The sequence below is a fragment of the Canis lupus genome, chromosome 1 (assembly GCF_003254725.2).
Source record: "Canis lupus dingo isolate Sandy chromosome 1, ASM325472v2, whole genome shotgun sequence".
Lineage (NCBI taxonomy): Eukaryota > Metazoa > Chordata > Mammalia > Carnivora > Canidae > Canis > Canis lupus.
Window position 1 is genome coordinate 88,484,555 of NC_064243.1, and position 21,687 is coordinate 88,506,241.

Genomic DNA, 21,687 nt, shown 5'->3' on the forward strand with positions numbered 1-21,687 from the left:
ATTACAATATGTCTTGGTGTGGATTTACTTTTGTAGATTTTGTTGGGAAGGGGGTTCTCTGTACCCCCTGGATCTGGATATCTGTTTCCTTCCCTAGATTAGAGAAGTTTTCAAGTATTACCTCCTCATATTTTCCACTGCCTTTTTCTCTCTCTCCTTCTGGTACTCCTATAATACAGATATTACCACGTTTGATGGAGTCACTGAGTTCTCTAAGTGGGGTTTGTTTTGCCTAATTCTTTTTTTTTCCCCCCTCTTCTGTTCAGCTTGATTACTTTCTGTTACTCTGTCTTCTTCTAGGATATTTGTTCCTCTGCTTCTTCCAGCCTGCTGTTCATTCCATCAAGCGTGTTTCTCATTTCATTACTTGACACTTTATCTCTGCTATGTTATTCCTTATCTCTGTGTTAATGGTCTCACTGATATCTTCCACTCTTTTTCTCAAGTCTAGTGAGTATCCTTATGATCCACTGCTTTAAGTCTCCATCAGGCATGTGACTTCTATCTGTTTTGCCTAGATCTCTGGCTGTGGCCTTGTCCTGTTCTTTAATTTGAGACAAATTCTTCTGTCTTCTCATTTTGTCTGTCTCTGTGCCTGTTCCTGTGTGTTTGGAAAGTCAACTACATCTCCTGTTCCTGAGGATGATGGACTTAGGAAGAAGAGTTCCTATAGTGGCCTGCAGTGTAGTGTCCCCCCTTCCCCAGAGCCCCGTTACCATGGTGCTTCGAGGAATGTCTCTAATGTGTGCAGCCTGAGCTCTGCTCATGTGCCCTGGCTGCTTTATCCTTCAGGCCAGTCATCTGCAGAGGCCTCTTTGCCTGTTGTGGGCAGTGTTTGGTCCCTGGCCTGAATGTGGAGCATTTTAACTAGGTGTGCTCTGGTCTATTTGTGAAATGAGACCTACCACTACTGCTGTAGAACCAAGGCCTTGCACTGGTCTCTGGTCAGGAGATGTGGGGAGAGTGGAGGTTGGGGGCTCATCTTCTGGGGGAGGGGGCCCCCTCCATGCTGGGACTGAGGCAATTAAGACTGGCATGGGTGGTTCCACTGGAGCGCAGGGGCAGGGCTCAGTATAGTCAAGTGAGGTAAGAGCATGTTGGTGCTGATGCTGAGGGGTCGGGGAGTGAAATGGTGCCTGCCGGCCATTTCATGCTCTGAGATGAGTGACCAGTCTCCCCACCCTGTGCCCCTGCTGTGCTTCAGGTCACTGTTCCATGCTATATGTCTGTGGGTTGTTGGCTTGCCTTCTCTTCAAAAGCAGTGCAGTGACCTCTGGACTGTATCCCACCTAAGCCCACTGACCTTTAAACGCCCAGCTTTAAGCTCCTTTGGTTACAAGAATTCCTGTAAAATTCAGGCCATCCCACTTTCCAAGCCACTTGCTATGGGCACTTGTTTTCCCTGTGTGCTCATCTGTCTCTCATCCTTCTTTGCAGCCATGGCTCCCTCCTCACCACAGCAGCTGTGAGCTGTTTCTCTCACAAGCCACATCTCCGCACTTCTTTCCTCCTTTGATGGGGCCTCCTCTTGTGGAGTTTGTTCTGTCAGTCTTCAGGTTGATTTCTGGGGCATTTAGGATGAAATGATAGTTATCTAGCTGTATTTGTAGGGCAAGGTGAGCCCATGGTCCTACTTTGCTATCATCTTCCAGAAGCTTCCAGGGTATGTTTAATTTCAAAATAAACTGAAATTTTTTGTTCAGAGTGGCTGTACCATTATGCATTCCTACCAGCAAAATATGAGTTAGAATTACTTTACATTCTTACCAGCACTTGTCAATGTCAATTAAGAAAAATTTAGCTATTTTAATATATGTGTAGTCGAGTGTCATTATAATTTTAATTTGCATTTCCCTAATGACTAATGATGTTGAGCATCTTGGGCTTATTTGCCATCCATATATTTGCTTTGAAATCTCTATTTAAATTTTTTGACCATTTCTTTTTTCAGTTGTAATACACTTTTCTGGGGAATAAGGCTAGATTTACAGAAAATTTGCAAAGATAGTTTCTGTATACTCTTGACTCAGTTTCTCTGAATGTTAATGTCCTATGTAACTATGGTTCATTTGTCCAAACTAAGAGATTAACCTTCATACAACATTGTTAATTAAATTCCAATAATTAAATAATGTTAATTATTCAGATTTCACCAGTTTTTAAAATGTCCTCCTTTTTTCCCCCCCCCAACTCTAGGATCAGTTCCAGGATACGAAGAGTTAAAATTTTATGTCCTTATTTTACAAATTCTTGGGTAACTTCACTTTTTTGGAGACTCTCTAAGCTTGAGGGGTTTTTAGATCTCCATTGTTGTCATTTTGGGATTTCCCTTTACCTTCATCCTGGGGATTCTTTTCACCTTCCTCTTGGGTTGGATCTCTTATTTTCTAGCTCCTATGTCTGTATTTTTCGTGGCTTTCTCTTTCTTGGTTTACGCTCTCATTCTGGCTAAAACACACCTTTTTGGAGCTTCTGGATAAAGGGCAGATGAAAATTATTTTTGTATAGATTATTCTACTCTTACATATAAGTATTTTTTCAGGATGTGGTTGTTAATTTTATTCATCAACTTGCTTAGGGTAATGTGCCCAGTTACTTAATAAACACTGATGTAGGTATTGCTGAGAAATATTTTGTGGATGTGGTTAAGGGTCCATAATTAGTTGACTTTAAGTAAAGATTACTCTTGATAACATGGGTGAGCTTCATCCAGTCAAGTGATGGCCTTTGAGGAAAAACTGATGTTTTCTAGAAAAGAAGAAATTCTGCCTCAAAACTCTCTGTCGACTTCTGCCTTAGTATCCAGCCTGCTAACTTGCCATTTGAATTTCAGATTGGCCTTCTCCCGCAGTCGCATGAGTCAGTTTCTTAAATCTATTAGCTACGTCTATGTCTCTCCTATTTCTCTGGGGGATCCTAAATAATACACAGGGTGTAGAATTAGAAATTAGAAATAGATTTCTCTCAGAATTTTGAAGGCTTTATTAGTTTCTGACTTCCATAATGCTGTTGAGGACTTTGATTCAGTTCTGCCCCTTGAGATTTATGTAAAATTAATTTTACTTTATGAAAGCCTATGGAATCTCATGATCATCCTTGGTGATTTGAAATTGCATGGTTAGGTTCCTTTTTGTCCATTTTTCTGGGAACTCAGAGTCCCTTTTAATCTGGAAATGCATGTTTTTTAGTTCTGGGAAATTTTCTTACATGGTTTGAAGCTTTTTTTTTCCCTCCCTGGTCTCTCCTATTGAGTATATGATCTGGTGAAATGGTCTTCATTTTTTAAAAAATTCTTTTTCTTCTTTTAAAAATCATTTGGATATTTCCTTAACCTTATCTTTTAACCACTTTCTTAGTCCCTAATTGTTGCCAACATGCTTTTACTTCTCATGCTTTTGCTTTCCATATTCTCTTATGCTTTCTGAATGTTTATTTTTGTAATTGCTTACTGATCTTATTTCATGGATGCCATATAATTTGTAACCTGTAAAGTTATAATGGTAATTTCTGTCTTGAATTTTTAAAAATATTTTATTGTTGTGTAGTGTCTACACCCAACATGGACCCTGAACTCACAACCCGGAGACCAAGAGTCGCATGCTCCACTGACTAGGCCAGCCAGGCGCCTCTAAGTTTGCTTCTTATAGTCCCATTTCCCCCAGTCCCCTATCTTCTCTTGGTGTATCTGTCTCGGAGAATTTCCTGAGAAATTTTGTGATCCTTGGTTGGCTGCTCATGAAGAGTGGGGACTAAATGCTACTAGCACTGGTGGTAGGGGAAGGCTTACAGCTGAAATTCATTGTAGGGTGCCCTGGGTGAGTCAATTACTGGGGAATCTCCAATGTTTTCATCTTTAAACTTTCTCCCTTGGTAAGGTAACTATATTTTAGTGATCTAAAAAGCAACAGTTTTGAGAGTAAAAGAATGTACTGTTGTTAGGCCTGAGTGTAGGCATAAACTCTAAGACTCTCCTAGGTGAATTAGAGGATGGTCATCTACTTCCTGATAATATTTCTTGTGAAAAATTCTTTCATGTCTGGTATAGGTGCTAGAAGCCAAATTTGTCTGCAGGTAGGAGCTGTGTGGAGGAAGGGGTCTAGAAGGTCTCCTCATTCATTATATCCTTAAATTGGAATCTATCCAAATGCTCGTCAGCAGTTGAGCAGAAAACTATGGAATATTTATGCAATGGAATACTACTCAGCAGTGAAAAATAATGAGCTTTTACTACACACAGTGAAATGAATAAATCTTATGTAGTGTTGAACAATAACAAAAAGCTAGATAAAGAGTATGTACTATAGAATTCCACTTATATGAAGTACAAGAACTGGCAAAACTAATCCGTGATGACAGAAATCATAAGTTACTCGTAGGGCACTGATGGAGAGGCATCAATCCCACTAGGGTACATAAAAAAGTCTACTGAGGGGTAGATTTAAAATTGGAAAGAGAAAGAGTGGGATTCCAGCTAGGTAGACCCCTGTGGTGAGAGTATTTGTTAGCATCTATGAATACTAGGGCAAGAGTGGCAAAGAATCCTCGGTAGGCTATTTCATAAGAATTCCCTGTTGAAATTCCAACCCAGGACAGATTGTCAGCACCAACTATATGGGCAAAATTACTACTTACACTGAGTAACCCTGGCTCTAGGTTACATTTACAAAAGTTAATACCATGTTTGCTTATAAGAATCTGCTTGTTTGAACTTGAAGTATTTTACACTGAGCATCTTAATCAGGAATGTCTTTCTGTGGTCTTGGACATATTACTTTCTAATGATTTTCTTTCCTCATTATATGATTAGGCAGCCTTTGAAGCCTTTGCTGTTTGAGACACTAATGAGATTGTGTAGATTTAAGCAGTAACTGATTAAAATATTCACTGCCCCTTTCTGCTGAGTTAATTCCTTGGTGAGAAGTATACTTCCCACTCCTCTGACATCTATCCTGTCAATGTCATTTCCTTTGGCTGGTGAAACATGAGCAGAAGTTCTGTAAGCCACATCTAGGCAGAAGATTTAAGAGTTCGCATTGCCAGTTTCCACTATCATTTTTTTTTTTCCTGCTATACAAAGGGCATGTCCTAGACAAGGGCTGCTCTGGATTCCCTATGAAGAGATTTGGGGATTGTTTGTTACCACAGCATAACATAGCGAAAGCTGACTAATACACCAGGATATTTAGGAAAGTCTCTCAAGTTGAGTAGAATCTGCTACTGCATCTTCTTAGGGTACAGAGAATTTTCTCTCCATCTCTCATGAGAGTCAGTTTATTTAGGATCCCTGAATATCTAAAAATGGAGAAGTATCAAGGTTCTCTTTAATTAATCAAAGAAACGTAAAGACCATTAATTGTGGAATTAATGTACTATCACAATTGAGAACAAAATATTTTATTTCTCTCAATAAAACTATAGTTTACAATAGTATTTACTAAATAAATTATATAATTTCTCTTTTACAAGCAATAAACTAAATCACAAATATTTCAAAGACAATGTATGTACACGACATAAGGCCTTTTATAAATAGCTTTGCTTTTCTCAATTCACTAGTAAACAGTGAAAAAATCTTTATAGAAGCTAGTTTTCTATAAAGTATATGCAGACCTATTACACTGATCTTTATATGAAACCAATTTAAACTTTTAAAGACATGGGCTATGATTATAATTTTGCAAAAAAAGAGCAGAATTTATACTTTATCATTTTTAATGGATGAATTTTTAAAAAATAAGCAGATTACATATGTTGCTTATGTATAATCATTGGATGCATGCAAAACGAAATAATGCAAATGTCAATAGGAAAATAGCATTTCCAAGTCCAAAATGGTGATTGGCAATGGTATAGAAAGCAGCTTAAATATAGCTCATGCAGTTCTTCACAGTTGAGCAAGCAACAGCAAATGATAGAATAGTGTGGTATTTTTCCCATCACATCTGCTGATCAGCCTATGGGCCACGGCTCCCCTGACACCTTGCAAACTCCTAAGTCCAGTTGATTATTACTCTGTGTGCAGTGGGGGTCAGCCAAGTTCCTCTGGGTAATTCTGAAGTGGAGAAACTTCTTATCCACAACTGTATTCATGTTTCATGGTCACCATTTTCACTCACTGGGGAGAGAGGGGAAAAAAAGAAAGAAAGCAGCCGTAAGACTAAGTTTTGGCATTGATTTATAACTGCTCCTCACGAATGGGAACACAGATTCATTACTTCTCCTGATGCCTTGTACCTGGGAAATGTGCACATAGAAGTGGGTGGTGCATCGGGCTTGGGGTTTCTCTGCCATGATTAGCATAGCACTGGCTTCTCTAGTGGACCTACAGCCCGTAATTACACCAAGGTGTATCGAGTTCCTCCACCATCACAGTGCTGCACTAGGGCTCAGAAGGAAGGGATCCCTGGGTGGCGCAGCGGTTTGGCGCCTGCCTTTGGCCCAGGGCGCGATCCTGGAGACCCGGGATCGAGTCCCACGTCCAGCTCCCGGTGCATGGAGCCTGCTTCTCCCTCTGCCTGTGTCTCTGCCTCTCTCTCTCTCTCTGTGACTATCATAAGTAAATAAAAATTAAAAAAAAAAAAAAAAAAGAAGGAAGCAGTGCTGGCTGAGGCACACTCCTGACCTCAAGGGCACAGGGCTTTGGGCATGTGCTGTGGCGTACCAGGCCTGAAGTCAATCAGAACCACCTGAACATCACCTTGAACTTATGAATGTTGTGTTCATTTTCAAACACTGTCCTTGTGACAGGGGAGTAAAACATATATCCAGCCAATATACATTTTTTAAAGATTTATTTTAGAGAGATCACAAGAGCATGAGAGGGAGGAGAGAGAATTCCAATTAGACTCCACGCTGAGTTCGGAGCCAGATGTGGGGCTCGATCCCAGGACCCTGAGATGACTACCTAAGCTGAAACCAAGAGTTGGATGCTCAATCGACTGAGCCACCCAGGCTGCCACTGCAAATATATATATATATTTTAAGTTTATTTACTTATAATCTCTACACTTAATGTGGGGCTTGAACTTATGACCCCGAGATCAAGAGTCACCTGCTTTTCTGACTGAGCCAGCCAGGTGCCCCTGTCCAGCAAATATTTAACCTAAAATGGTAACCATTTAAGGTTAGAGACCGCTAATTCAATTTGTGACCGAACTACATATGGGGAAGGCAGTACGGTGTTCAGTTTTAGAGGCAGACACGATGGACTAAATATTGATTTCCTAATTATTCCAGCTAGAGGATGCTAGGCAAATTACTTAACTTTCTTTATACCTTGTTTTATCTGTAAAATGGGAGTGATGAATGCTACTTTATAGGGCAGTTTTAAGAGATAAACTTTGGGGAAATACAGTGTGTGTGTATATATGTGAGTGTGGGTATACACACATACACTGTATACACAAACTATATATGTATCATTTTGTGCCAGGCAGGTGAAAGTGTCCTTACAATAATAGTTGGGAAGGTTGGAGCTGGAATCATAGAGATTGTGTGGCCCAACACATTCATTTGGAGGCTGAAAAAGTGAATTAAAAAGTTTGAGATGATTGAAAATTATTAAGAGACTATGTCAAAGATTCTATTTAAACATGAGTATTTGGGCAGCCCGGGTGGCTCAGCAGTTTAGTGCCGCCTTCAGCCCAGGGCCTGATCCTGGAGACCTGGGATTGAGTCCCACGTCGGGCTCCCTGCAGGGAGCCTGCTTCTCCCTCTGCCTGTGTCTCTGCCTCTCCCTCTGTGTGTCTCTCATGAATAAATAAATAAAATCTTAAAAATGAGTATTTTATCATGTAATTTAAGCTTAATGAAAGTTGTAATTTTTATTAGTTTCCACTTTGTTTCTTATTAATCTAAGTCAGGAAGCTTTACCTGCTTAAATGTACAATTTCTCAAACTGCCACTCAAATCACCTTTCAGAAATAGCTCAAGTGTTCAGTGTCCTGAGCTGTAGCAGCAAAGCAGAAGCTGCTCACGTTCTCAGGACGGATGTCTGCAAAGTGGACTTGATTCAGGCTCAGTCTGATAACTCTGTGTGGTGCATATCAATCAGAGACATAAAATCCACATAAAGTGATATGGTTCTACCAATCAGCTTTATGAATCCTCCTTGCTTTTTTGTTTTTTAAAAATTTTATTTTAGGGACACCTGGGTGTCTCAGTGGTTGAGCATCTGCCTTCGGCTCAGGGCGTGATCCCAGGGTCCTGGGATCGAGTCCCACATTGGGCTCCCTGCAGGGAGCCTGCTTCTCCCCTCTGCCTGTGTCTCTGCCTCTCTGTGTCACTCATAAATAAATAAATAAAATATTTAAAAAATATTTTAGAAAGTGTGAGCATGGGGTGGGGGTGCCGAGGGGAGGGGGAGAAGAGAGACTTAGGCTGTGCCAAGTGCAGAGCCCCATGTGCGGTTCAATCTCATAACCATGAGATCACAACTTGAGCTGAAACCAAGAGTCAGATACTCAACTGACTGTACCACCCAGGCGGCCTGAATCCTGCTTTCTTAAAAACCAAAACTGAAAGGTGATAGTTCTGTTCTGTTGTCTAGATCACAGGTGGAGGTCTGTGTCTGGGTTCGAATGCTAAACTTGGACAAGACCATGACCCAAGTAGATCCATGCCTGAGGTGACCCACCAGCTTTGGGCTCCAAACCCAAGACCCCATGAAAATGGTTGGAAACCTGGGTGTTTTGGTCTAGAGATGGGGCATAAAAGTTGTCTTCCAATATCTGAAGGCTGGATATGGGGAAGGAAGAGTTGGGTTTAGTCCTAGGACACGTGTCCTCAACAATTATGGCACAGATGGCCATGATTCTGGGGGTGGGATTAGAATATCAGAATGTGTGAAGTCAGAAGAGCAGCAAAAGCTTCACCCCTCCTAGTCTTTTTCCATCAGGCACCCTGAGCCACATGTCCTACTCCAGGCACATGAGTCCAGTTTCTTATCTGCTGAGACCAATGGGTAACATTAAATGGCTCTAAGACAAGAACTGGAACATATACATGAAAGTTCAGCTGCAACCTGAAAGTTTTTGCTTGCTTGCCTCCTTCCTCCTTCTCCCCCACCCCTTTCTTTGATTTTATTTATTTATTAGAGACAGAGAGGCAGAGACATAGGCAGAGGGAGAAGCAGGCTCCCCGCAGAGAGCCTGATGTGGGACTTGATCCCAGGACCCCGGGATCACACCCTGAGCCACCCAGGCACCCCGTGGAAGTGTTTCCCAACCAGAGTAAAGAAAGTAGTCAGTGAAGGAGGGGTGGTTGCTGTCACTGAGGGCTGATGCTGACCAGCTTCTGGATGGAGCTGAGGCAGGAGACCCAGCATCCAGAACATGTACCATATATGGTGGCCAGTTGAGGGGACTTGGGCAGTCATGGTGGGCTGTGTCAGTGTCTATTTCAACCACAGGACTTTATTAAATACCGTTGAAAAATTTATATCCCCAAATAACTCAGAATATTGTAAATACTCTCTATATAAATTATTACAAAAAAAGTAACATTTGGGTGTTTCTCAAGATTGGTTAAATTTATAATTTGGTAAAAAAACCAAAGGAGGCTTTACATAATAAAACATACCCTCCTTAGTATTAAAAATAATGAATCATTTCAATATCTGGTCATAAAAAATCTTTTATATTCACACTTTGTAACTTTTTTTTTTTTTTAACTGAGGATGTTGTAGAAGTTTCTATAAACTTATATTAACATCCACTCTCACCTCCAGGGTACAGGAATGTCTAAGTAGGGTAAGAACTGCCAACACTCTATCCATGTTATAATGTAATCCTGGGATGACATGACTGGTTACATGAAAGTGTCTGTTTTGTGCTAATTTATAACTATGATAAAATGAGGTGGCCTGACAGGTCTTTAAGTCTGTGTGGAATCTGAAAGCACAGTGTCTCCCTGCCTGGCCGCACTGAGAAGTCTGTAGAAAGCAATTTTATTATCCCCTTATTTAGTAGAAGGCTTGCTATAATTTTCCTTCAAATTATAACCCTCAAGTACTGTATCACCCACCACCTGAGAGACCAAAGCACCAGCCGACTCTCCTTCAGGAAACTGATAAGCCCTTGACCCGATTCTTCACAATGTGGCACGCATGCAAGTCCCTCCAACTCCCAACACCAAGATGGACTTCACGGTATTACTGCCCCAAAGAGTAGCAACTTCTGAGGTGACCTGGGATTCAATCACCCCGGCCTTGTGGCTTTAGAAGCAGAAATGGGAACTGGTGCTTTGGCAAGAGAACTCAGCCAGATCTCAGAGAAGGGATGCCGGAGGGTCGTTTGAGCTGTCGCCATCCGAAGTGCTGTGTGTAGGCATGCACACGGTCATCTGTCACGCCAATGCCAGGGTGTCTGCCTGGGCATGTGGTGCTTTGAAAATACACGATATTTTATTTTTAAAATTTTATTCATGAGAGACACACAGAGGGGCAGACACACAGGCAGAGGGAGAAGCAGACCCCTGCAGGGAGCCCAATGCAGGACTCGATCCCAGGACCCCGGGATCACACCCTGGGCCGAAGGCAGGTGCTCAACCGCTGAGCCACCCAGGTGCCCCAATAAATGATACTTTAAATTCTGAGACCTGAAGGTACAGGTGTGATAGTAGCTGGTATGAAAAGTAAAAGACTATTTAGGTACAGACAGCCCCCAACTTAGGATAGTTTCACTTAGGATTTTTCGACTTTGATGGTGTGAAAGTGGTAAGCGTTCCATAGAAGCTCTACTTCAAATTTTGATCTTTCCTTGGGTCAGCACTATGTGGTCTGATCCTCTCTTAGGATGCTGGGCAGTGGCAGGAAGCCACCTTCTGGTTAGCCTCGTGATCACAGTACATGTAAAACCTACAGCTGTTCTGCTTTTCACTTTTAGTACAAATTTTAATAGTATTTGTCCTACTTCTGTGAAAAATGCTGTTGGTGTTTTTATAGGGATTGCACTGAACTTGTAGATTGCTTTGGGTAGTATGAACATTTTAGCAATATTTTTCCAATCCATGAGCATGGACTGTACTTCCATTTGTGTCATCTTCAATTTCTCTTATCAGTGTTATATAGTTTGCAGAGTACAGATCTTTTACTCCTTAAATTTATTCCTAGGTATTTTATTAATTGTGCAATTATAAATAGTTATTAATTTCTCTTTGTGCTTTGTTATTAGTGTCTAGAAACTCAACTGATTTCTATGTGTTAATTTTGTGTCCTGCAACTTCACTGACATCACTTATTAGTTCTCATAGTTCTTTTGGTGGAGTCTTTAGTGTTTTCTGTGTATAGTATCATCTGCAAATAGTGACAGTTTTATTTATTTCTTAACAATTTGGATGCCTTTAATTTCTTGTCTGATTACTGTGGCTACAATCTCCAGTACCATGCTGAATAAAACTGGCCAGAGTGGACTTCCTTGTCCTTTGCTAATGTTAGAGGAAAAGCTCTTGGTTTTTCACTGTCGAGTAGGATGCTGGCTGTGGGTTTCTCCTATATGGCTTTTATTCTGTTGAGGTATGTTCTCTCTAAAATGAATTTTTAATTAAGAATAATGTTGAATTTTGTGAAATGCTTTTTTTTCTGCATCTACTGAGATATGATTTTTATCCTTTGTTAATGTCGTGGATCATGTTGATTTTATAAATCAAACCATCCTTGTATTCCAGGAATAAATCCCACCTGATCATGGTGAATGATCCTTTAATGATCCTTGGATGTGGTTTGTTAATATTTTGTTGAAGATATTTACATGTATGTTAATCACAAATAATGGCCTATAGTTTTCTTTTTTTGTAGTATCTTTCTCGTTTTGTTATCAGGGTAATGCTGGCCATGCAGAATGTATTTAAAAGCTTTCCTTCCTTGTCTTTTTTTTTTTTTTTTTTTTTGAATAGTTTGAGGAGAGTAAGTATTACCTTTTCTTAAAATGTTTGGTAAATTTGCCTATGAAGCCATCTGATCCTGCATTTTTGTTTATTTTATTTTATTTTTTTAATTTGGTTTCATTGCTGGTAATCAGTCTGTTCAGATTTTCTACTACTTTCCTGATTCAGTTTTGCAAGATTGTTTCTAAAAATCTGTTTGTTTCTTCCAGGTTATCCAATTTGTTGGCATATAATTTTTCATCAGTTTTATCTTCTCAAAGAACCAGCTCTTGGATTCATCTTTTCTTTTGTGTTTTTAGTCTCTCATTTATTTCTGCTTTGTTCATTTTTTTCTTCCTTTTAACCTTGGGCTTGGTTTGTTCTTTTTTCTAGTTCCTTTAGGTATAAGGTTAGATTAGTTTTTTAAAACATTTTAATTTTTTTCTTAAGAAAGGTTTGTATCAGTATAAATTTTCCTCTTAAAAATGCTTTAGCTGTGTCCCAAAGATTTTGGACTGTTGTTTAGTTTCTTTTGTTTCCATGTATTTTTCTGATTTCTTTGTTGACCCATTGGTTATTTAGTAGCATGGTGTTTAACCTCCATGTTTGTTTTTTTCCCCATTTCTTCCCCTTTTGATTCATAACTACTTTCATCTTTTTTTTTAACTACTTTCATCTTATTGGAAAAGATGCATGATATGATTTCAGTCTTTTTATTTATTTTATTTTTTATTTTTATTTTTTTAAGATTTTACTTATTTATTCGAAAGAGGCAGAGGCACAGGCAGAGGGAGAAGCAGGCTCCATGCAGGGAGCCTGATGTGGGACTCAATCCCAGGTCTCCAGGATCAGGCCCTGGGCTGAAGGTGGTGCTGAGCCACCCCGGCTGCCCGATTTCAGTCTTTTTAAATTTATTGAGACTGATTTTGTGGCCTACCATGTGATATGTCCTGGAGAATGTTCCATGTGCATTTGAAAAGAATGTGTATTCAGTAGGTTTTATGTGGAAAGTTCCATATATATATTAGGTCCATCTGGTCTAGTATGTGTGGTTTTTAAAAAAGATTTTATTTATTTGAGAGAGAGAGAGAGAGAGAGCAAGCAAGCGTGTGCACAAGCAAGCATGAACCAGGCGAGGGAAAAGCAAATTCCTTGCTGAGCAGGGAGCTTAATGCAGGCTTAACATGCAGCTCGATCTCAGGACACTGAGATCATGACCTGAGCTAAAGGCAGATACTTAATGGACTGAGCTATCCAGAAGCCCCAAAGTCTAATGTGTTGTTTAAAGACACTGTTTTCACACTGATTTTCTGCTTGGGTAATCTATCCATTGATATAAGTGTGTGTGTGGGGGGTGTTAAAGTCCCCTACTATTAATGTATTACTGTAATTTCTCCTATATGTTAATATTTGCTTTATTTATTTATTTTTTTTTTAATTTTTTATTTATTTATGATAGTTACAGAGAGAGAGAGAGGCAGAGACACAGGCAGAGGGAGAAGCAGGCTCCATGCACCGGGAGCCCGATGTGGGATTCGATCCTGGGTCTCCAGGATCGCGCCCTGGGCCAAAGGCAGGCGCCAAACCGCTGCGCCACCCAGGGATCCCAATATTTGCTTTATATACCTAGGTATTCCAATGTTGGGTGCATAGATACTTACAATTGTTACATTATTTTGTCAGATTAATCCATATATATATATATAATTTTTTTTTTTTTTATGATAGTCACAGAGAAAGAGGCAAAGACATAGGCAGAGGGAGAAACAGGCTTCATGCACCAGGAGCCCAATGTGGGACTCGATCCTGGGTCTCCAGGATCGCACTCTGGACCAAAGGCAGGTGCTAAACCGCTGAGCCACCCAGGGATCCCCTAAATTTTTTTTTTTTGAGAGAGCATGTGTGAGCACGGGGAGGGGCAGAAGGAGAGAAGGAATCCAAGCAGACTCCCCACTGAGTGCAGAGCCCGATATGGGACTCGATTTCACCACCCTGAGATCATGACCTAAGCTGAAATCAAGAGTCCAATGCTCAACTGACTGAGCCACCCAGGTGTCCCTACAGTCTTTCTTTTTAAAGTCTATTTTCTTTAAGTATTGCTATCTTGGCTCTCCCCCACCCCCCACTTGCATCTGCATGGAACATAATTTTCCCATCCCTTTGCTTTCAGTCTACATGTATCTTTAGGTCTGAAGTGAGTGTTTTGTGGGCAGCATCTAGATGGGTCTTGATTCTTCATGCATTCTGCTAGATCATGTTTTTTGATTAAATCATCTAAATGCTCCAGAGTAATTATTGATAGGTATGTACTTACTGTTATTTTAAGTGTCTTAACTTACATTTTATTTTTTTAATTTTTTATTTATTTATGATAGTCACACACAGAGAGAGAGGGAGAAGCAGGCTCCATGCACCGGGAGCCCGACGTGGGATTCGATCCCGGGTCTCCAGGATCGCGCCCTGGGCCAAAGGCAGGCGCCAAACTGCTGCGCCACCCAGGGATCCCTTAACTTATATTTTAAAAACGTATTTAGTCAATAAAATTTTGTAAGAGTTGGAATGTGGTGGCCCCATTCTAGGCAGAGCTTCATAACTGTCAGGTTGGTCAATATGAACATTACTCAATAAGTGGTCCATGAAGTCCCCAAGTTCTGTGAGCCCTTGGGGTGATGTGCTTTTTTAACTACATCTACCTTAGGTATAGGCCAGGGGCCCCATGGAAGTAGGATCTTTCCCTGCATGGTATTCAAATGCATCTTCATTTTGGTTTCAGATTGAAATTCTCATCTACTATTCATGAGAGGAAGGCATTGATTTTTCTTTTCTTTCCAGGTTAACATAGATAACAATCTTTCCCTATTCCCTTTTTCTACACTAAGCCCCCATTTCTATCAGCAATTTCTGAATTCTGTTTACCTCAGCCCTGCTCTGTTTCCTTTTATTTCATTCATTCATTCATGAGACACACACACACACACACACAGAGGCAGAGACACAGAGGGAGAAGCAGGCTCAAAGCAGCAGGGAGCCTGATGCAGAACTCAATCCCGGGACTCCAGGATTATGCCCTGGGCTAAAGGCAGGCACTAAACCACTGAGCCACCCAGGGATCCCCTCCTTTTTATTATTTATTCTCCTCCTTCTGGCTGATGGTCCTTCTGTAGCCATGAGAGGACAGCAACTAGTCCTGCCTCATTGTACTCATTGTAGCCCAAACACACAGCATCACTACATACATACCATAAAGGTTTCACCATGCCTCATCCTAACCTCATCTCCTTGACTCTGGAGTCCTCTCCATTTCTCCATCTCTCAATCTGGGTTCACCAGATTGATTTCTCAGAACTCTGAATTTCAAACACAAAACAGCCACAGTAGGACTCTGGGGGAGGTTTGAGTCTTTTTTCTTTTTTAGCTAACGCTCTATATTTACATTTTACTGTATTCCTATCTACCTCATGCTGGGAGTTACATCACAAGGCACAATCACTTGAAGATCGATTGGAGGGGGGATTTTTCTTAGACTAGTAGCTGCAGGAATACAAAAGCTCACCATTTTCTTGGAAGTGAAATGAGTGTTTGGGCTACTGCTACAGAAATGAGGACACAGCACATGAATAGGTCAAATCACACACTGCTATGGCATTTCATAGATAGAAGGAACCTTAGAGAAGCTAGGATCCAAACTGCCTACCTTGACACTTAGGGAAAAAAAAAAATAGAGGTGAAAAACCAGGACTGTAGGTGTTTAACCAAGAACCTGTGAGGCAGTGTGTGAAATCTGGAATGTCCTTGAAGTGTATATCGAGTTTGGATGAGAACTACCATGTTGTGCCCAATCTGGCAGGATGTCTGTTGAAATCTGAGGTGTTGGAAGCCCAGGGAGTGCCAGGCCTCCTGCCAACCATTAAATGCCCTATCAAAGAGTTCCATACCAACCAGCAGATAGATGACAGGCATACTTTGGAGATGTTGTGGGTTGGTTCCAGATTACCACAATGAGGTGAATATTGAAACAGTCAGATGAATGTTCTGGTTTTGCATGCCTATAAAAGTTATGTTTACACTACACTTAGTCTGTTAAGTGTGCAACAGGACTATGTCTAAAGAACAATGAACATACCTTAACTAAAAAATATGCAATTGATGGGATGCCTGGGTGGCTCAGTGGTTTAGTGCCTGTCTTTAGCCCAGGGTATGATCCTGGAGTCCCCGGATTGAGTCCCACATCGGGCTCCCTGCATGGAGCCTGTTTCTCCCTCTGCCTGTGTCTCTGCCTCTCTCTCTGTGTCTCTCTCATGAATAAATAAATAGCATCTTAAAATATATTAAAAAAATACATGATTGCTAAGAAAATGCCAACCATCCATCATCTTAACTTTCTTTTTTATTTATTTATTTATTTATTTATGATAGTCACTCAGAGAGAGAGAGAGAGAGGCAGAGACACAGGCAGAGGGAGAAGCAGGCTCCATGCACCGGGAGCCCGATGTGGGATTCGATCCTGGGTCTCCAGGATCGCGCCCTGGGCCAAAGGCAGGCGCCAAACTGCTGCGCCACCCAGGGATCCCCATCATCTTAACTTTCAGCGAATTGTAATCTCTTTGCTGGTGGAGGGTCTTGCCTTGATGTTGATGGCTGCTGACTGATCAGGCTGGCTGTGGCAATTTCTTAAAACAGGACAACAATAAAGTTTGTTGCACTGATAGGCTCTTCCTTTCACGAATCATTTCTCTGTAGGATGTGGTGCTGCTGGAGAGCATTTTAACCACAGCAGAACTTTCAAAATTGTAGTCAATCCTCCAAAACCCTGCTGCTGCTCTGTCAACTAAGTTTGTGTAATAGTTTAAATTCTTTGCTGTCATCTCAACAATCTTCACAGTATCTTTGCCAGGAATAGAGTCCATCTCAAGAAATCATTTTCTTTTTTTATCTACAAGAAACAACGCTTCATCTGCTCAGGTTATGAGATTGCAGCAATTTGGTCCCATCTTCAGGCTCTACTTCTAGATTTCTTGCTCTTCCCACCACATCTGCAATTACATCCTCCACTGAAGTCTTGAATCTCTCAAAGTCATCCATAAGGATTGGAATCCATTTCTTCCAAATGCCTATTCATGTTGATATTTTGACCTCTTTCCATGAATCATGAATGTTCTTTATGGCATTTAGGAGAGTAAATTGTTTCTAGAACATTTTCAACTTACTCTGCCCGGATCCATCAGAGGAATCACTATGTATGGCAGCTATAGCCTTAAGAAATGTATTTCTTAAGACTTGAAAGTCAACATGACTCCTTGATCCATGGGATCCAGAATGGATATTTTGTTAGCAGACATGAAAACATTAATGTCCTTGTATATCTCCATCAGAGCCGTTGGGTGACTGGGTGCATTGTCAGTGAGCATTACTATTTTGAAAGGAATATTGTTTTCTGAGCAGTAGGTCTCAACAGTGGGCTTGACATACTCAGTAAACCACACTGGAAGCAGATGTGCTGTCATCTAGGTTTTGTTCCATCTGTAGAGCACATGAGGAGGAAGGACTGGCTAATTCTTAGGGGCTCTAGGATTTTTAGAGCACCAGCTTCAATTTAAGTCACATTAGCCCCTAATAAGAGGGTCAGCCTGTCCTTTGAAGCTTTCAAGGCAAGACTGACTTCTTCAGCTAGGTAAGTCCTAGATGGTATCTTCTTCGGATATAAGGCTGTTTTGTCTACAGTGATAATCTGTTGTTTTGTGTAGCCGCCTTCATTAACCTCAACTAGATCTTCTGGATAACTTGTTGCAGCTCCTCCATTAGCACTTGCTGTTTCACCTTGCACTTTAATGTCACGGAGACAGTAAACCTCACTAACCAACTCCTACTAGCTTCAGACTTTTTTTTTTTTTAAATTTTATTCATTTATTCATGAGAGACAGAGAGAGGCAGAGACACACAGAGAGAAGCAGGCTCCATGCAGGGAGCCTGATGTGGGCCTCGATCCCAGGTCTCCAGGATCATGCCCTGGGCTGAAGGCAGGTGTTTAACCGCTGAGCCACCCAGGTGTCCCAGCTTCAGACTTTTCTTTGGCAGCTTCCTTACCTCTCAGACTTCACCGATTTGAGGAGAGTTAAGGCCTTGCTTTGGATTAGGTTTGGCTTAAAGGACTGTTATGGCTGGCTTGGTCTTCTATCCAGACCACTAGAACGTTCTTCCTATGAGCAGCAATAAGGCTGTTTCATTTTATCATTTATGTATTCACTGGAGAAAGACTTTCATCTTTCTTCAAGAGCTTTTCCTCTGCATTCACAACTTGGTTAACTGTTGGGTGCAGAGTTCTAGCTTTTGGTCCATCTCTATTTCCAAAACACTTCATCATTAAGCTTAATCCTTTCTAGCTTTTGATTTAAAGTGAGAGACACAGGACTCTTCCTTTCTCTTGAACACTTAGAGGCCACTCTAGGGTTACTGATCGGCCTAATTTCAATAGTGTTGTGTGCCAGGGAATAGGGAGGCCTGAGGAGAGAGATGGGGAAACAGCTGCACAGTGGGGCAATCAGAACACAGGTTTGGTGAGTTGGCTGTCTTACGTGTGTGGCTTGTAGCTCCCCAAACTACCAGAGATCACTAAAACAAAATGAAGTCTGAAATGTTGTAAAAATTAACCAGAAAGTGACACACAGACACAGAGTGAGCAAATGCTGTTGGAAAAATGGTGCCAAAGGACCAGATCAATGCAGAGTTGCCACCAACCTTGAATTTGTAAACTATACAATGAAAAGAGATATGCCAATCCTGGTGAGAAGAGACTCATGAACAAAGCTGGCACTGTGGGTGTCTCATGGGAATGAATTAAAGATTACGGCCTCTCATTTTTTTAAACTATTAGTGCAGCAGTGATGTTTTAACACAGTTCCCTGCTGTCTTAATTTGTTTTCCAAAAGCCCAAGAGAAGCCCGAGGGCATCCATGATGTACACGGGCTGACAATTCTACAGTGGACTTTCCAGTCAGTGAGTGACTTCTGCTGATTGTAAACCCAAAATCGACTCTGACCCCTGCTTATGCCTCAGTTGGAAAATGCTGGGGGTGGGAATAATATCTCCATTTGAAAAAGAGCACTGCCTTTGGATGATACCCCTGGATTCTTTTCTACCTAGGTAGAAGGAAAGCAGAGAGGCTAGAGGCCCTGGTTTGTTCCTGAGGGTAGGAAATAAAAACTATACCCCCAGAGACTTTCTGTCTCAGCACTTCTCTTGGTACCATTTTTCTTTACAAAAAAGACAGTGAAGGCATTATGGGTTGAATTGCATCTCTCCAAAACTGCTATGTTGAAGTCCTAATCCCCATGACCCTAGAATGTGACACTTTTGGAGGTAGGGTGTTTACAGAGATAATTAGGTTAAAGTAAGCCCTGATCCAATATTATTGATGCCTTTGCCAAAAAAGCAATCTGGACATACACGGGGAAAAGCCCATGTGAAGACACAGGAAGAGGACAGCCATCTATGAGCCAAGGTGAGGGGCCTGGAACACCTCCTTCCCCCTGGCCCTCAGAAAGAACCCACCCTGCCAACACCTTGATCTTTGACTTCTGGCCTCCAGAACTGTGAGGCAATACATTTCCACGGTTTAAGCCACCTAGCTGGTGGTACTTTGTTGTGACGGCCTAGGTAACTAATATAGTAGCCATTACTGGGATTTAGAAAGTGGTTGTTTTTTTTTTTAAGTTAAAAATCTCTATTTAATTTTAAAAATACTTAATCATATTCCTTACTGGGGGTTACTTGCCAATGTACAGCCACCTAGGAGTTGAGAGGCCATTAAGGGATGATCTGTCAAAGATTCAAAGTGAAGAAAAGTATTTGTCCACCTCGTAGTTGTTGATACTTTAAGGTTGCCACTCAAACAGTAAAAAGAGCATTTTCTATGTGGAATCCCCAAACTGCCAAGGGGCCTTTCAAAGAGGCTCAAGTAGGATTGGCCTTGACAGTTGAGGAGGGAATGGTCGAGTCCCGGCAAAGACAAGCACCTGCATTTTTGCACCTGCTTGTAACGAGCGCCTCCGGTCCGACTTGAAAGGTGGCAGGTGCCGGGCCTGGCCGAGGGAGCTGCCCTTGACACCTGAAGGATGTGGCCCTGCCGCATGTGCACGCACAGCATTCAGAGCATGATACAGTCCATGGAGTGGAAACAGTCCACTGAAGGGCACTCGCTCCTAACTTGGTCTCAGTTCAAGGACTTCTCCCCTGTCGGCAGCGGTGCCTTTCTGCCAGTAGGTGGCAGTAGCGTTCGCTGAAAGCAGGAACACCGTCAAAAACCCAGTTCATGCAAGTGCTTGCAGCAGGAGCCTCCTGGGGTTCACCTTAGCTCTGCTTCCCATCACACAAGAAGGGAGGACACACAGAGGCACAGAGGAGAGGGCCACGTGAAGACACAGGCAGAGGTCAGTGCTGCAAGTCAAAGAATGCCAAGGAACACACAGCCACCAGAAGCTGGACGCAGAAAGGAAGGATTCCCTCCCAGTGCTTTCAGATGGGGCATGGCCCTGCCTCGCCTGAATCCTGGACTTCTGGCCTCCACAACTGTGACACAATACATTTCCGTTTCAGCCACCTAGATCCGGGGACTTGGCTTTAGGGCAGCCCTAGGACACTAAGGCAGGTAGAGAAAAAGCAAAGGAAGCCAAGCATCTGAGATCTCCACTCCTGTGTCCTCCTCATACCATCCACCACACTCGGGGGGGGGAGGGGTTATTTTATTTTTTTTTATCAAGTGTCTAGTACTTACAACCTACCATATTTTCCTATTCCTTCTCAGATCCCACAAGAGGCAATAGTATGGCTGAAGACAGCCCTGTTAACCAACGTCCATGGGTAGGATTTAAACTCGCTTTCTTTAAACTTCCCATTTGCTCCTAATGCAGCTCATGCTGAATTTACGATCTGTTTCCTGCAGGCTCAGTGCCTGGTGGCCTCCAAGGTCACGTCTTTAGAGACTGTAGTTCCTCAGACGCTCTTTTCCCAAGAGTTGGAAAGGCTCAGGAGACTAGTAAATATTGGCTCCCGGTGACAAAGAATATGCAAACTGAGAGCTGAGAGAAGAGATAGGGAGATTCTGGAGGGAGAAGGGAGGTGGTGGGAAGCCAGGGCTAGGGGGCAAAGGTGGAGAAAGGATGCCGTCCCCACCCCCCATCATGCAGTAGGAGCCTCAGGCAAGCTCACCTGCAGAGCTGACCTTGAAGACTGTGAGGCCAAGAGTTGCTATAAAGCTAGGACCCAACAGAAAAAAAAAAAAAAATCTGCTACTCTAGTCCTGCTGTCACTCAATTGCTAATTCTGTGCTAATTTAATGGAGAGGCCAGTAGGCCTAGCTCCAATTCCCTTAGCTAATCCTTAAACAGTACTTTAACACCATTGGAAAAAAAAAATCCTATGGGTGACCTCCTATCGCAGATGGGTTGCCTTCTCAATTTGAAAGCCTGTGGTATGGGAATCCTTTGTTGGTGCCGTGGGTCCAGGTGCTGGGATCCATTTTTCCCACCCATCCACATGTCTTAGGACAGTGGTCAGTGACTTAAAAGGGCCAAGCATTTCTGGAGATAAACAAAGGGTCCTATTTTGCTCTGCTGAAATCTCTCCATTTCTTACCAATGTGGTCCTGTGGCAGAAGGAAACCACATTCTGGTTGCCTTACAAGCCAAAGACAGTGGCTTGCTTTTCCTCCTCCTTCTCCTCCTCCGCTCACACTAAAATCTACCACAACCCAAGCAGCCTCTTTGGCTCTCTGCTGAGAAGCAACAGAATTGCCCCTGTTTCAAATCAGCAGCCCCACCAGCAGCCAA

The 21,687-nt window shown here is 41.9% G+C and overlaps 1 protein-coding gene across 5 annotated transcripts in view; it reads right to left on the bottom strand.

The window, feature by feature from the left end:
- Window positions 1-5,378: 5,378 nt before the first annotated feature.
- The window catches only part of PIP5K1B (phosphatidylinositol-4-phosphate 5-kinase type 1 beta), a 300,641-nt gene continuing 284,332 nt past the window's right edge, over window positions 5,379-21,687 (bottom strand). For all 5 annotated transcript variants that reach the window (XM_025423372.3, XM_025423371.3, XM_025423373.3 and 2 more), the window contains one exon: window positions 5,379-6,115. In XM_025423372.3, coding sequence (XP_025279157.1) covers window positions 6,113-6,115 — 3 coding nt within the window. In that variant the 3' untranslated portion in view covers window positions 5,379-6,112. The remainder of the gene's footprint in view (window positions 6,116-21,687) is intronic.